The following is a 12109-nucleotide window of genomic DNA, read 5'->3' as shown; positions in this document are numbered from 1 at the left end:
GACCCAATCCTAAGCATAGCACTAGATCGTGTAGTTCGTATGCTAAAGCTTTTCTAATGTCAAGTATCATTTCCTTAGACCATGAGATTGTGCAACTCCCGGATACCGTAGGAGTGCTTTGGGTGTATCAAACGTCACAACGTAACTGGGTGACTATAAAGGTGCATTACAGGTATCTCCGAAAGTGTCTGTTGGGTTGGCACGAATCGAGACTGGGATTTGTCACTCCGTGTAAGCGGAGAGGTATCTCTGGGCCCACTCGGTAGGACATCATCATATGCGCAATGTGACCAAGGAGTTGATCACGGGATGATGTGTTACGGAACGAGTAAAGAGACTTGCCGGTAACGAGATTGAACTGGGTATTGGATACCGACGATCGAATCTCGGGCAAGTAACATACCGCTAGACAAAGGGAATTGTATACGGGATTGATTAAGTCCTTGACATCGTGGTTCATCCGATGAGATCATCGTGGAACATGTGGGAGCCATCATGGGTATCCAGATCCCGCTGTTGGTTATTGACCGGAGAACGTCTCGATCATGTCTGCATGTCTCCCGAACCCGTAGGGTCTACACACTTAAGGTTCGGTGACGCTAGGGTTATGGAGATATTAGTATGCGGTAACCCGAATGTTGTTCGGAGTCCCGGATGAGATCCCGGACGTCACGAGGAGTTCCGGAATGGTCCGGAGGTAAAGAATTATATATAGGAAGTGCTATTTCAACCATCGGGACAAGTTTCGGGGTCACCGGTATTGTACCGGGACCACCGGAAGGGTCCCGGGGGTCCACCGGGTGGGGCCACCTGCCCCGGGGGGGCACATGGGCTGTAGGGGGTGCGCCTTGGCCTATATGGGCCAAGGGCACCAGCCCCTAGAGGCCCATGCGCCAAGAGATGGGAAAAAGGGGAGAGTCCTAAAAGGGGAAGGCACCTCCGAGGTGCCTTGGGGAGGATGGACTCCTCCCCACCCTTGGCCGCACCCTTCCTTGGAGGAAGGGGAAAGGGCTGCGCCTCCCCCTCTCCCTTGGCCCTATATATAGTGGGGAAAAAGGAGGAGCAAACCAATCTAAGGCCTGGCGCCTCCCTCTCCCTCCCGTGACACATCTACCTCCTCCCGCAGCGCTTAGCGAAGCCCTGTTGGAATCCCGCTACTTCCACCATGCCGTCGTGCTGCTGGATCTCCATCAACCTCTCCCTCCTCCTTGTTGGATCAAGGCATGGGAGACGTCTCCCTTCCGTACGTGTGTTGAACGCGGAGGTGCTGTCCGTTCGGCACTAGGATCATCGGTGATTTGAATCACGACGAGTACGACTCCATCAACCCCGTTCACTTGAACGCTTCCGCTTAGCGATCTACAAGGGTATGTAGATGCACTCTCCTTCCCCTCGTTGCTAGTCTCTCCATAGATAGATCTTGGTGACACGTAGGAAAATTTTGAATTTATGCTACGTTCCCCAACAAAAGCATGATGCAAAATGGACGTATCAGTGGCTCATCATCAATCTCAACCTCAGGCACTAGGGCCTTATTCTTCTCATTTGCAGAGATGTTCCTGGTAGATATCTTGGGAGTTGGTGCCTTGGGCTTGGACTTGGGTTTGGAGGGAGCGGCAGACTTAATCGCATCTGACATGAGCTTCTGAGTCTTCGCTGGTGGTGCATCAGCAGTAGGTTCCTCATCCTCCTCCTCATCATCATGATCATCTTCTATCATGGAGGGTTTGCCAATGACACAAGCAGTTGTCTTCCTTGGCCTCTTCTTCTTGCTGGCATCAGCCTCTGCATCACTCGGCTCCTCAAGTGTGAAAGTCATGGTTTCTTTGGGAGCTGAGGCTTTGCTAGACTTTGATAGAGGAACTTTCCTCACAGTTGTCCTGTCCTTGGCACTTGGCCTGGTGCTGGCAGAAGTACCATACTCTTTCCTTAGCACAACTCTTTTCTTAGATGTAGCCTCACTTGCCACAGAGTCTTCGTCTTCATCATCTGAATTCTTATTCTTCCTAGTTCTTGTAGCAGCCTTTGGCAGATTGCTAGGAGAAGTTTTGGTGGGGCCGAGTTGGGAATTTGGGTTTGGACATATTTGGATAGAGAAAGTGCCTGAAGGTTTTGGAGCAATATCACTAAGCACTTTGAGCAAATAGATTATTAAGCAACACCTCATCCCCTTTTAATAGTATTGGCTTTTTATGGACTTAATGTGATCTTGGATCACTTAAAAAATGTAGAGTCTTAAACTTTTGCCAATCCTTGTCCTTAGCTTTTTGAGGGGTCCACATCTCTAGTCCATGTCATGACAATCATTAAACATTTGAAATATTTATCTTGAATAGACATTAGTTCAATGAGATATATGTTGTTATGAATTACCAAAACCATCCAGGGGTTAGTTACACTTTTAACGCAGAAAAATAGAAAAAAATGATGAAAAAAGAAAAAGAAACACATGAAAAATTTCTAAAACCAACAAGGAACCTTCTCGCTCCTGCTATTGGCGAAGTGCTGGTGGTTCCTAATAGGTTGGCCCACCTTTTGACACTATTAAGCGATCTAAGGGATACGTGTCACTAGCGCACATACATCCACCTGCTGGTGGTAGAAGCAAGCCGAAGCTAGTTACTGGGCTAGACACCGGGGTTTTCTTCAAGCTGATGTGAAAGCTCAAACAAACTGAAAAGGGAGAATGCTTAGCCACAGCCGACTGATAATAGCGCGGGCATCGATGCCTCCCTAGGGCACGCCACGTCCTTGTAGACCCCACACATGGCTTCCCCATCGACTTTATCTTAAAAGGGAAGCAACATCCCCATCTCTTCCTTCCAGCATAAACTCTCTCTCTCTCTCGCGCGCGTTTACGAAACCGTTTGACCATTGTTAAGATTATGACTGACTAGGCGGTAGAGTGGACGAATCGCAACCGTATGAAACAATTTGACCATTGCAACAAGGTGTTTGTTGCAAACCAAGCGAGCACAACATAGTGCTTATGCCAAAGGCTGGCTGACTTGGTAATAGATCGGTCGGCTGTCTCAGTGTCATCCAACGGCTGTGGAGGCGGCCGACCGTAGTGCCCAACTGAAAAACGCTCTATCCCATCACAAAAAGAAAGGAGAAAAAAAACTGGAAAACGATCTAAAGTCGTCTAAACCCCCTGGAAGGAGGGAGGAAATCCCTAATAACCCCCGGTCGCCTTTCCACGGCGAAAGGTATCCCGGCGGCGATGGCGGCGGCTGCGGCAAGGTCCGGATCCCGGCGCTTGTTCTCCATATCCGCCCTGGTGCCACCGAAGCCACCGACCCTTCCCCCGAAGGCAGATCCCTTTGCCAGCCTCTTCGTTCCCGGTTTGATTCTTTCTTCCCCGTCCCCTTCTCCGTCTTCCATTATTTCCGCTTAACCACTCTCAGCTTTCTTCGCATCTAGAGATATACGCTTTGCTAACATGGGAGTGGTCTTGCGGGATTACCACAAATTGGCTAGGGTCAGGTAGCTGTTGTTTTGGCTGGGCAGTTCTCTAGTGAGGGCTTGGTTATATAAGCTGGCGTCTCGGACATTAGGCAACTTTTTTGGTAGCATGTTCACAAAGTTTACATATTGAGCTGTGCTGTTGCAGCATTGCTTATTCAAGCCCTGCATTATTCTATGGATTCGGAGTGCTTTATGATTACCCTTTTTATTCAATTATATAGATCTAATAGCTTGAAAAAAAACATACAGAGGGTACCATGGAATAGTTGCAAATCATAGACATGAATTATGTTGAGTAACCCAAGCATACACATGTTCTGGCATTGTTCATGTGATGCAAACTAATCGCACAACTGGTTCTTATAAACTAATTAGCGGGAGAGTTGTAAAAGGGTATCATTTCATGTGTACCATCATAGGAAATGAACTCTGTTCTGCATCCATGGATGGCTAACTATGAACCATATGATGAAATTGTCTGATTTTTCTGGAAGAGTTAGACCTTGTGAAAGATACTCCATACCTTGCTTAGATGGTACATAAAGATGGACCTATACACGAATCCAACCACATTTGTTCAATTTAGTCTCACGCCAGACCGCGTCCTGGCAAACTCTATGGGTCTTCTGTTTATCTGTGACAAAGCCTACAGCAGAGCACTGTGATGTTAGATGAGCATCTTTCTCTTGGAATCATAAAATTCTGCATGATCATGGAATGGAAGCTGACCACTCCTCTGAGATCCTATCATTCAACTGTTTGAGCTGAGACTACATATTGAAACTGAAAGATCGGTTGAATCAATGATGGACTAGCAGAACAGCGGCCCAGTTTGCAGGATGCATAATCCTGATTCTAACTACAATAGCAATCCCAACACTCCACTTTCTCTTTAGGTGCCTCTATTCCATCTTTGGTTTCTTCTGCTTCTCACTGTCAACTTTATTATTTTCATTTAACATACCATCACCAGAAGCGAAGGTGGTGATTGACTAAGCATCAGAAACTAGACCAGTGATGTTGCCCACTAGCAAATACCAAATAGGTGAGCAGTTCATGAGGAGATTGTGAAATTAAACCCAAATATTAGGTTATCTTAACTTGAGGCTGAAACTTCTCCAGTCTTGGTTCTTGCTTTATCCTACATGTGCACACAAGAAACTTTATAACATGGAAACCAGAAAATACTTTAGAAAGTACCAATTAAAGCCAGTGTAGTTATATAGACACTCTTGTGAGTACCATTTAAAGATATTGCAGTAACAGTGCAGACTTAAAATTTTTATCATAAGTTGTAATTAAATGCGTTAAATGTATTTCATCATATAGTTCCGCTTTCTATTTTGTGTCTTTTATTACACTTAGAAGTTTATGTTTGTTGCCCCCGTTTGAGTTGTTTCCTTTCATGTTGAACCTTCTGCTGTACGTAACGTCTGGATTATCATAGTATTAACAATGATTTATAGGGTTAGGCAAGCGAACAGCAGCTGATGGACTTAGGGGAGCTTTTGCAAAGTCTGGTGAAGTTGTGCATGGTATATTTTTCTTATACATTTAATAATTCATTCTTCACATGCTTGTATTCGTGAATGGTTCTGACATAATTGAGGATTAAAGTACAGCAAACAGATATAGCAAAGCACCGTAATTTATGTCTTGAGTTCATGCTATTCAATTTTACCAGAACTATTGCACAAATATAATGTAGTCAGGATTTTGTTGTTTTCTGCTAACACCTTTTAGCTGTAACTAATCCATCGTATAATGGCATATTCTGCCATTACCATGCGTCTATGCATAACTTATGCCTTAAATTCATGTATAATTTTCAATTTTACCAGAAGAACTATTGCACAAATATAATGCAGTCAGGATTTTGTTGTTTTCTGCTAACACCTTTTAGCTATAACTAATCCATGGTATAATGGCACATTCTGCCATTACCATGTGTCTATCCATAATTTATGCCTTAGATTCATGTAATTTTTTCAGTTTGCCACAAGAATCATTAAGAATAGCTTCCATACACTTGTTTAGCGAATCTTCCTTGAAAATATTTGACAATTGCAATAGTACAAGTATGAGTTTTCTACCCTTGATCAAATCAGCTAGAATGAAAAGGTAAACGTAAAACTCTAGAAGCAAAATTAGAAGGCAAATATAAAACTTGCCTTGTTTGCCTTCTGTACCAAACTAATGGTAGATGGATATTACGTATTATTGTTCTGCCTGTTCTATCCTTCAGTTAAGTTGGGTCTGCCAATGTGAATTGCTCCCCGTTTCCATTCAAAATGTGTTAACTAACTATTTGACTTTTCTGTTCTTTGTTGTTAAATATGGACTGACAGTTATTTCAATATCGTGCAGGTTCTCTTTTGGCAAACCTTCCAGCATCATCTGTAAAAAATTCAAGGTGGTATATGATCAATGCAAACCGTTCAGGTCCTTTGACAGTGCGTAAAGAATACCGCAAAGTACTTCCTTCTTTCATAAGGCCATCTGCATCTTACTCCACACAAGCTTCAGAAAAAAGACCAAAACAGGTTTGTTAGCTAGTTCTGTTCCCTGATCTAATTTATTGAATATTGGTTTCTTGTGATGACCGTTGGTAGTTTTCAGCAGTGACTGACAGTGTTGTCAATTGTTTGAACATGCTACTATAAACTATGTATTGGCTGTGGAATATAGGAAACTATTAACCATGTCATTGTCCCCTCATTACCATCTGCAGTAGCGACTAATGATCAGTTGTGCATACACATGCATAAGCTTTACTAGTTTTATTTCATGTTCATAAGATTAAATGCTGTTGGGATCAGTGCATCAGGAAGCTGCTGCATCGTTATTGATCAATGCATATGCATTAGCACCTATAATGTGCTTTCGAACTATTTTTGTAGAATAGATTGTTAGGAGTTGCTCAAATGCTATGAGAATAGAACGATGTTGCATATACTGAAAAGGTTCTGTTTCATTGTTCATATCAGTATAGGTAATTGCTAGGTGCTTAATCGTCTTTCCGATAAAGCATCTTGATGTTGTGATATCAGATAACAAGCTCCTCGTTTACCTACACAAGATTTCTTGATAAGGCATGAATTATTGATCTAATAGGGAAAACTAATTATGTTAGTTATAGACTACAGTTTATCTGAAACTCTGGAATCTTGTCTATTCTCTTCGTTTATTCATTGACAACAGTTTGCCGCAAAAGGGCTGAGTACTGTGTATTTTCTCTCCCCTCAACAATATTAATCACCTAACACCTGCATTTTCAGTTTTTGAGGCCCATTGTTCATGCATTTCTTCGTCTACACTTTAAATTTAAAGGAAACTTTATATGGTTCTGTATAGTTGTTTCCTTTTTCCTATTTCGTGAACATATTTTTCTTATGGTGCATGCCACCTTGGGTCATTTTTTTATTGCTTATAGAAGACTGCCACCTTTATCCTCAGGAGAAAACAGACTTGACGACTGTTGAAGATCCCTTTAATGCCCCTACCTACAATATACCTGAGAAGCCAGTGACATTTGTCGAGGGCGCCTCTTACAGTGTTGTAATACTTGCTGGGCTTGGAGTTGCTGCATTGGCTGGATACTCTGTTTTCAAAGAGCTTATATTTGAACCAAAAGAGTATGTATTTTGTGTTTTTCTGATTGAACCTAAGATGCCAAATAGCGCAATTAGTAAGAAACATGATAATACATATGGCCATATGGGCATGTTTACTGCCAAAATTTGGAGTCCCCATCACTATAATAAAATATGAAAATGTGTTTCATGATGGGTCTAATGACACAAATTTGGTATTGTATAAACTTGGTCAAACATGGACAACTTTGACTTTTGACAAAACTAGTACACCTTATATTTTGAAACAGAGGGAGTATCAGATACATAAGATAATAAGTAAATCAGGCAGGATTATCAAGTATGCGACGACTGATAACCTGCTAAACAAAATCTCCACTGTCAAGTTATTTACTTGGTCAGCTTCAGGGAGAAGCTGAGTACCAGGAGCAGACCAGGTTAATAAGTACTCCCAAGATATGCCAACAACAAAGTTGGTTATGAAAGAGCACTTAGTTTGCTGCAAGTTTGGACTATCTACCGTCAAGTATATCAACCAAGCAATGGGGTTGGCACAAAGTACAAACCAATGGAAGAAATAGCATACATGTGTCAGCAATAAATATACTAAGAGAAAACCATTGTATTGTAAATGTTGATATTTTATTCCATAGTCTAGGTCAAACATATATATGTTTGATTTTCACAAAATTGATGCACCTTGTCTTCTGAAACGGAGGGACCGAGGGAGTAAGAAGTTTTGTATTTTTTACCGCCTCTGTTTTTTTTTTTCATATCACAGGGTTATTGTTGTTGCTTTATGCCTGAGCATGCCTCTGTAGTTTACGCCATTCTTATTTCTGGAAAATGCCTGTGTTATTCCCTTGCAATGTGAATGGGAAATTGCCTAATGTTGCTACCATTCTACAGGTACAAGATTTTTGGGAAAGCTCTAGCAAGAGTTCAGAGTGATAGCCAGGTTTGTGGCTGTTCGTGTTATTTCTGTTGTCCCCTGGCATATTTGTTGTTCCTCTCTTAGTATACTTGGTCTCTCGCATGTTTGTCAGGTTACAGCCAAAATTGGTTACCCTATAACTGGTTATGGTACGGAATCCAGAAACCGTGCAGCTCGGCAGCGCATCCAAAACAGGGTTTGGACAGATGAGGATGGTGTTGAACATGTGGAGGTAGCATAAATTCCTGTCTCTAGTCTCTACAGCCGTGTGTTCTTTGATTATGCGGCTTACTTGCACATCAAGATAATGGTAGCTAAGTCAATGAAAATGGACAAGTTTACCGTGAGGGGCTGCAACAGTTAGGGTGACACTTATTCTCTGACAGTTCGTTAGCAGCATATGGTAATGAACCAATGACTCCCCTTGGCCAGGAGCAAGCTTCCAAATGACAACATAGGGAGAGAAACAGAGATGAAAGCAAACAAGATTTTTTTTCCTTCTAAAATCAGTCTCGAGACATGATTAACGATAATACTTACTAGTAAAGAGAGTTTTAGAATGTAGTGGACCCTGGCAAGTTTATATGCTTTGAGATGCTCTACTAATTGGGCAAGCAAGGGACACTAGGATGGCATTGATGTGAATTCACGTAGTAATTTACATAGTTGTAGCGGCAAGTCTTTGAAGCTGGCTGATCAGTTGAAATTCACATGCATCATTTCAGGTAGGCTTTCATATCCGAGGGCCGCATGGAGCTGGAAAGGTGTTTGCGGAGATGTTCAAAGATAGCTCCGACAGGACATGGAAGTTCACGTTTCTTCTCGTCGAGATTACGTCACCGCGACCCGCACAAATCATGTTAGAATCTTACCTACCAGCATAAGGATGCAAGAGACAACATCAGCCGGCAGTGGCACATCCATGCGACACTTCATTTTACATCCCATCTCCAATGGCCTGAATCTCATGTTAAATACCCATCCTCGGATTAAAGAAGTTGTGAATTTTGAACTTCCCCGAAAGCATAAGTAGGAGGAAGATGAACCATCAGAGTTGCTGACCATCTCTAGTATCTTAGATATGGTGTACCCTGCAAGGACCTTGATGTTGTTGCTTTGTTTAGGTGAAAAGCGTGCAGGCACATGGTATACAGCCCATCTTTCCTGATGCTCCTCAAAACATGGGACGGAGCGAGTGATCCTTCATCTATCGAGTTTTGGTCCCATTTCAGGCAGTTTTAATGATGCACGTGGATTTCGTGCAAGCCTCCAATGATGTCCAAATAGCAATAATACTATCTGGTTACATTACGACTCTCAAGCCTGGGGTTCCAGGCATGTATGAAGTGATCTTCAATACAAGTGTGCATGTTTCTTTAGCATTGCTATAAAATCCAGTTAAAGCCTAGAGACGGTAAAAGTACAGATCAATAGTCAAACTACGGCATTATTTATTTATTTTGCGGGGGAAACTACGGCAATAAACGAAAGTATTTCCTCCACTGGAATGGCGATCAATTTTTTGGAATGACGATCAATTTGAGTTCTATACTGTTTCAAAAAAAAAATTTGAGTTCTATACTATTCGCGTGATGCTTAACGATGGTCCTTTGCACCCCTTTGCGGGTGTCAAAAGGGGAAACGATAATATGCCTGCCTGGAGAACGAGATCACGAAACTTGTTTTCTTGCCCTGTGATGCTCCCGTTTGTGCGGTGTATAGTGTACACCACAGCAACCACTAGTACATGACAATCCCATGACCAAAATGCATTCGCGTACTGCCGCGAGATGAGATTCTAATCTGGCCATCTGTGGAATGGAAATGCGCCGAAATCGATCGTGATTTACGGACCACGACGTGATTGTTCCCTTGGCTGAAACCAAACTCGATCGGAATCGCCATGGCGGAACTGCCAAACTCAAAGTACAGCCTGCCGGCTGCCGCCATGTTCCTCGTGAGGTACACCATCAGGTCCAAACCAGGCGTGCCGCCAGCCTCCGCACAGCCGCCTCCAGCAAGGCCAGCATCCCCTCGCACTCGGCGACGATGGCCTTGTCCAGCCCGCTCCGTATCACGGGCGCGAAGAAGAGCCAGGACGCGGTCCCCGTCACGAACGCCAGCGTGGCCGCCGTCGCCGCCGCGCGCGGCGGCCGCCATGTTCCGCCCCGCCGCACCCACCGCCGCTCGGCCACCACGCACGCGCCGTGGAGGACGAAGAACGCGGTCACCTCCCCCGTGCCGGCCTCGAGCGTGATGTAGTAGAACATCACCTCGTGCATGAGGCCTGACACGAGGAACGTGGCGAGCACGCCGGCGGAGTAGCCGAGGCGGGCGCGCACGGGGCGGTACACGCTCGGCCGGAGCGCCCCGGGGACCATGAGGTTCCACCGGCGGCCCCAGAAGTCGCGGAGCGACGAGGCCAGGTACGGCCGGTCGAACTGCGGCTCCAGCTCCGCGCCGAGGAGCGTCCGGGCGAACGCCGCGGCGGACGCCAGGAAGAGCTCCAGCATCAGGTACACGTGCGCGCCGTCGAACGCGACCACGGCGTACGCCGGCATCCTCGCCCGGAGGCCACGGAGCGAGACGAGCGCGGCGAAGAGGGCCGCCTTGGCCGCGTAGGAGAGCAGGAACCCGGCAGAGAGGGACCGCGGCGAGGTCTGCGCTCCGTTCCGGACATTGATGGGGAGCGCGGCGCAGGCGGCGAAGCGCACGGCTGGGAGGGCCGGGTGGAGCGGGCCGTGGCCGGCGGCGAGGAGGAGCAGCTTGAAGCCGCAGAGCCAGACGAGGAAGAAGGCGGAGATGGTGCGGAGGTGGATGGAGGAGAAGGTGAAGGGGAGCACGGGGAGGAGGAGGAGCACCGGGAGGAGCGCCGCGAGGCGGGGGAGGCCGGGGCCCAAGCGCGAGGCGGCGAGGCGCGCGTAGGTCATGGCCGCGGCCACGGCGGCCGAGACCAGTGCAAGCCTGGCTAGTTCGGACGCCATCCCGCGCTCGATGAGCACAGCCGCTGCTGACCTGCTGAGATCTGGATGGACTCCAACGTCAAAACGATGATCCAATGAAGGTGTAATGCCAAACCAATGATCTCAAGAAAGATTAAAGAAAGGCGAACGCTTTGGTGTGCGATGCTTATGTTTTTTTTATGAACCTTCGTCATGCACTATTCATTTTGTTATTCCCTTCGTTTCAAAATATAATGTGTTCTCGGTTTCCGTGCTTCAACTTTGACCATAAATTTAACCAACGAGACTGACTGCAGCAGGAGTAAAAGTTATACCAATGAATTCGTATTCAAAGAAGTTTTCAATTATATAATTTTTGCTCCCGTCACAGTCGGCCTCGTTGGTTAAATTTATGGTCAAAATTGAACCTCGAGAAGTAAGTTGCCTGAAAATTGAATTTGAGTCAGTCAATTTTTGTGGCCATTGATTGTTGCTTGAAGATTCGTGCTATCTTTTATTTTTCTGTTACTAGTAAATGAGCACGTGCAATGTATGTTGATATTAAGGAGAAAATTAACTATACGTTGATATTAGGTAAGATATCAATTAGGTGTTAATTATGAGATTAATATAGATGTTGATATTTGATATGCTATCAATTGCATACTCTACATGTTGGAAGCTCACCATTGCAGCAATCTAGGTCGTTGGATTGCCATGGTTTGATGACCAAAATTAATTGAATCTACATCTTTGGGTCTCTTCATATTGGTATAGATATACATGTTTTTTATGTTATGTGGTGAGTCAATAACTTAATGGGTCAAGGCCCGTTGTAACACTCCGGATGTAATTTACCTAATATGTACTCTAACTCTTGCCGTTTCCGGCGCTAAGTTATTTTATTTCCTCGGGTTCGGGTTTTTGTCTCCGTGTGTTGTTGTCGTTGTCATGCATCTCTTATCATGTCATCATGTGCATTGCATTGGCATACGTGTTTGTCTCATGCATCCGAGCATTTTCCCCGTTGTCCGTTTTGCATTTCGGCGCTCCTATCTCCTCCGGTGATCATTTCTACCTTCTTTCGTGTGTGGGGATTAAACATTTCCGGATTGGACCGAGACTTGCCAAGCGGCCTTGGTTTACTACCGATAGACCGCCTGTCAAGTTTC

The 12109-nt window shown here is 44.9% G+C and overlaps 2 protein-coding genes across 3 annotated transcripts; one reads left to right on the top strand and one right to left on the bottom strand.

Annotated features, from left to right (window-relative positions):
* The first annotated feature begins 3101 nt into the window (after positions 1–3101).
* LOC125536798 (probable mitochondrial import inner membrane translocase subunit TIM21) lies at positions 3102–9374 on the top strand. Of its 2 annotated transcripts, none has more exons than XM_048700065.1 (7): positions 3102–3344; positions 4935–5003; positions 5860–6011; positions 6925–7103; positions 7971–8019; positions 8108–8227; positions 8721–9374. In XM_048700065.1, exons 1-7 carry the CDS (start codon positions 3224–3226, stop codon positions 8877–8879), a joined length of 849 nt encoding a protein of 282 aa, XP_048556022.1. In that variant the 5' UTR covers positions 3102–3223; the 3' UTR covers positions 8880–9374. The 2 variants fall into 2 exon arrangements, with proteins under 2 accessions (XP_048556022.1, XP_048556021.1); XM_048700064.1 differs by having other exon boundaries at positions 5836–6011.
* Positions 9375–9665: 291 nt separating this feature from the next.
* LOC125536795 (probable long-chain-alcohol O-fatty-acyltransferase 5) lies at positions 9666–11162 on the bottom strand. Its single transcript, XM_048700063.1, has one exon. The coding sequence runs from the start codon at positions 10977–10979 to the stop codon at positions 9966–9968; it is 1014 nt and encodes a 337-aa protein (XP_048556020.1). The 5' UTR covers positions 10980–11162; the 3' UTR covers positions 9666–9965.
* Between the last annotated feature and the right edge of the window lie 947 nt (positions 11163–12109).

Source organism: Triticum urartu, chromosome 2 (assembly GCF_003073215.2).
Source record: "Triticum urartu cultivar G1812 chromosome 2, Tu2.1, whole genome shotgun sequence".
NCBI lineage: Eukaryota > Viridiplantae > Streptophyta > Magnoliopsida > Poales > Poaceae > Triticum > Triticum urartu.
This window is presented reverse-complemented; position numbering and strand designations above follow the sequence as displayed.

What these genes read in the sequence shown, in the direction of transcription:
- LOC125536798 (XM_048700064.1), top strand. Translation starts at nt 3,224, where the DNA reads ATGGCGGCGGCTGCGGCAAGGTCCGGATCCCGGCGCTTGTTCTCCATA. An exon ending in GTCTGGTGAAGTTGTGCATG is followed by an intron (nt 5,004 to 5,835) that starts GTATATTTTTCT and finishes AATATCGTGCAG; the next exon opens with GTTCTCTTTTGGCAAACCTT. An exon ending in CAGAAAAAAGACCAAAACAG is followed by an intron (nt 6,012 to 6,924) that starts GTTTGTTAGCTA and finishes CTTTATCCTCAG; the next exon opens with GAGAAAACAGACTTGACGAC.
- LOC125536795 (XM_048700063.1), bottom strand. Translation starts at nt 10,979, where the DNA reads ATGGCGTCCGAACTAGCCAGGCTTGCACTGGTCTCGGCCGCCGTGGCC.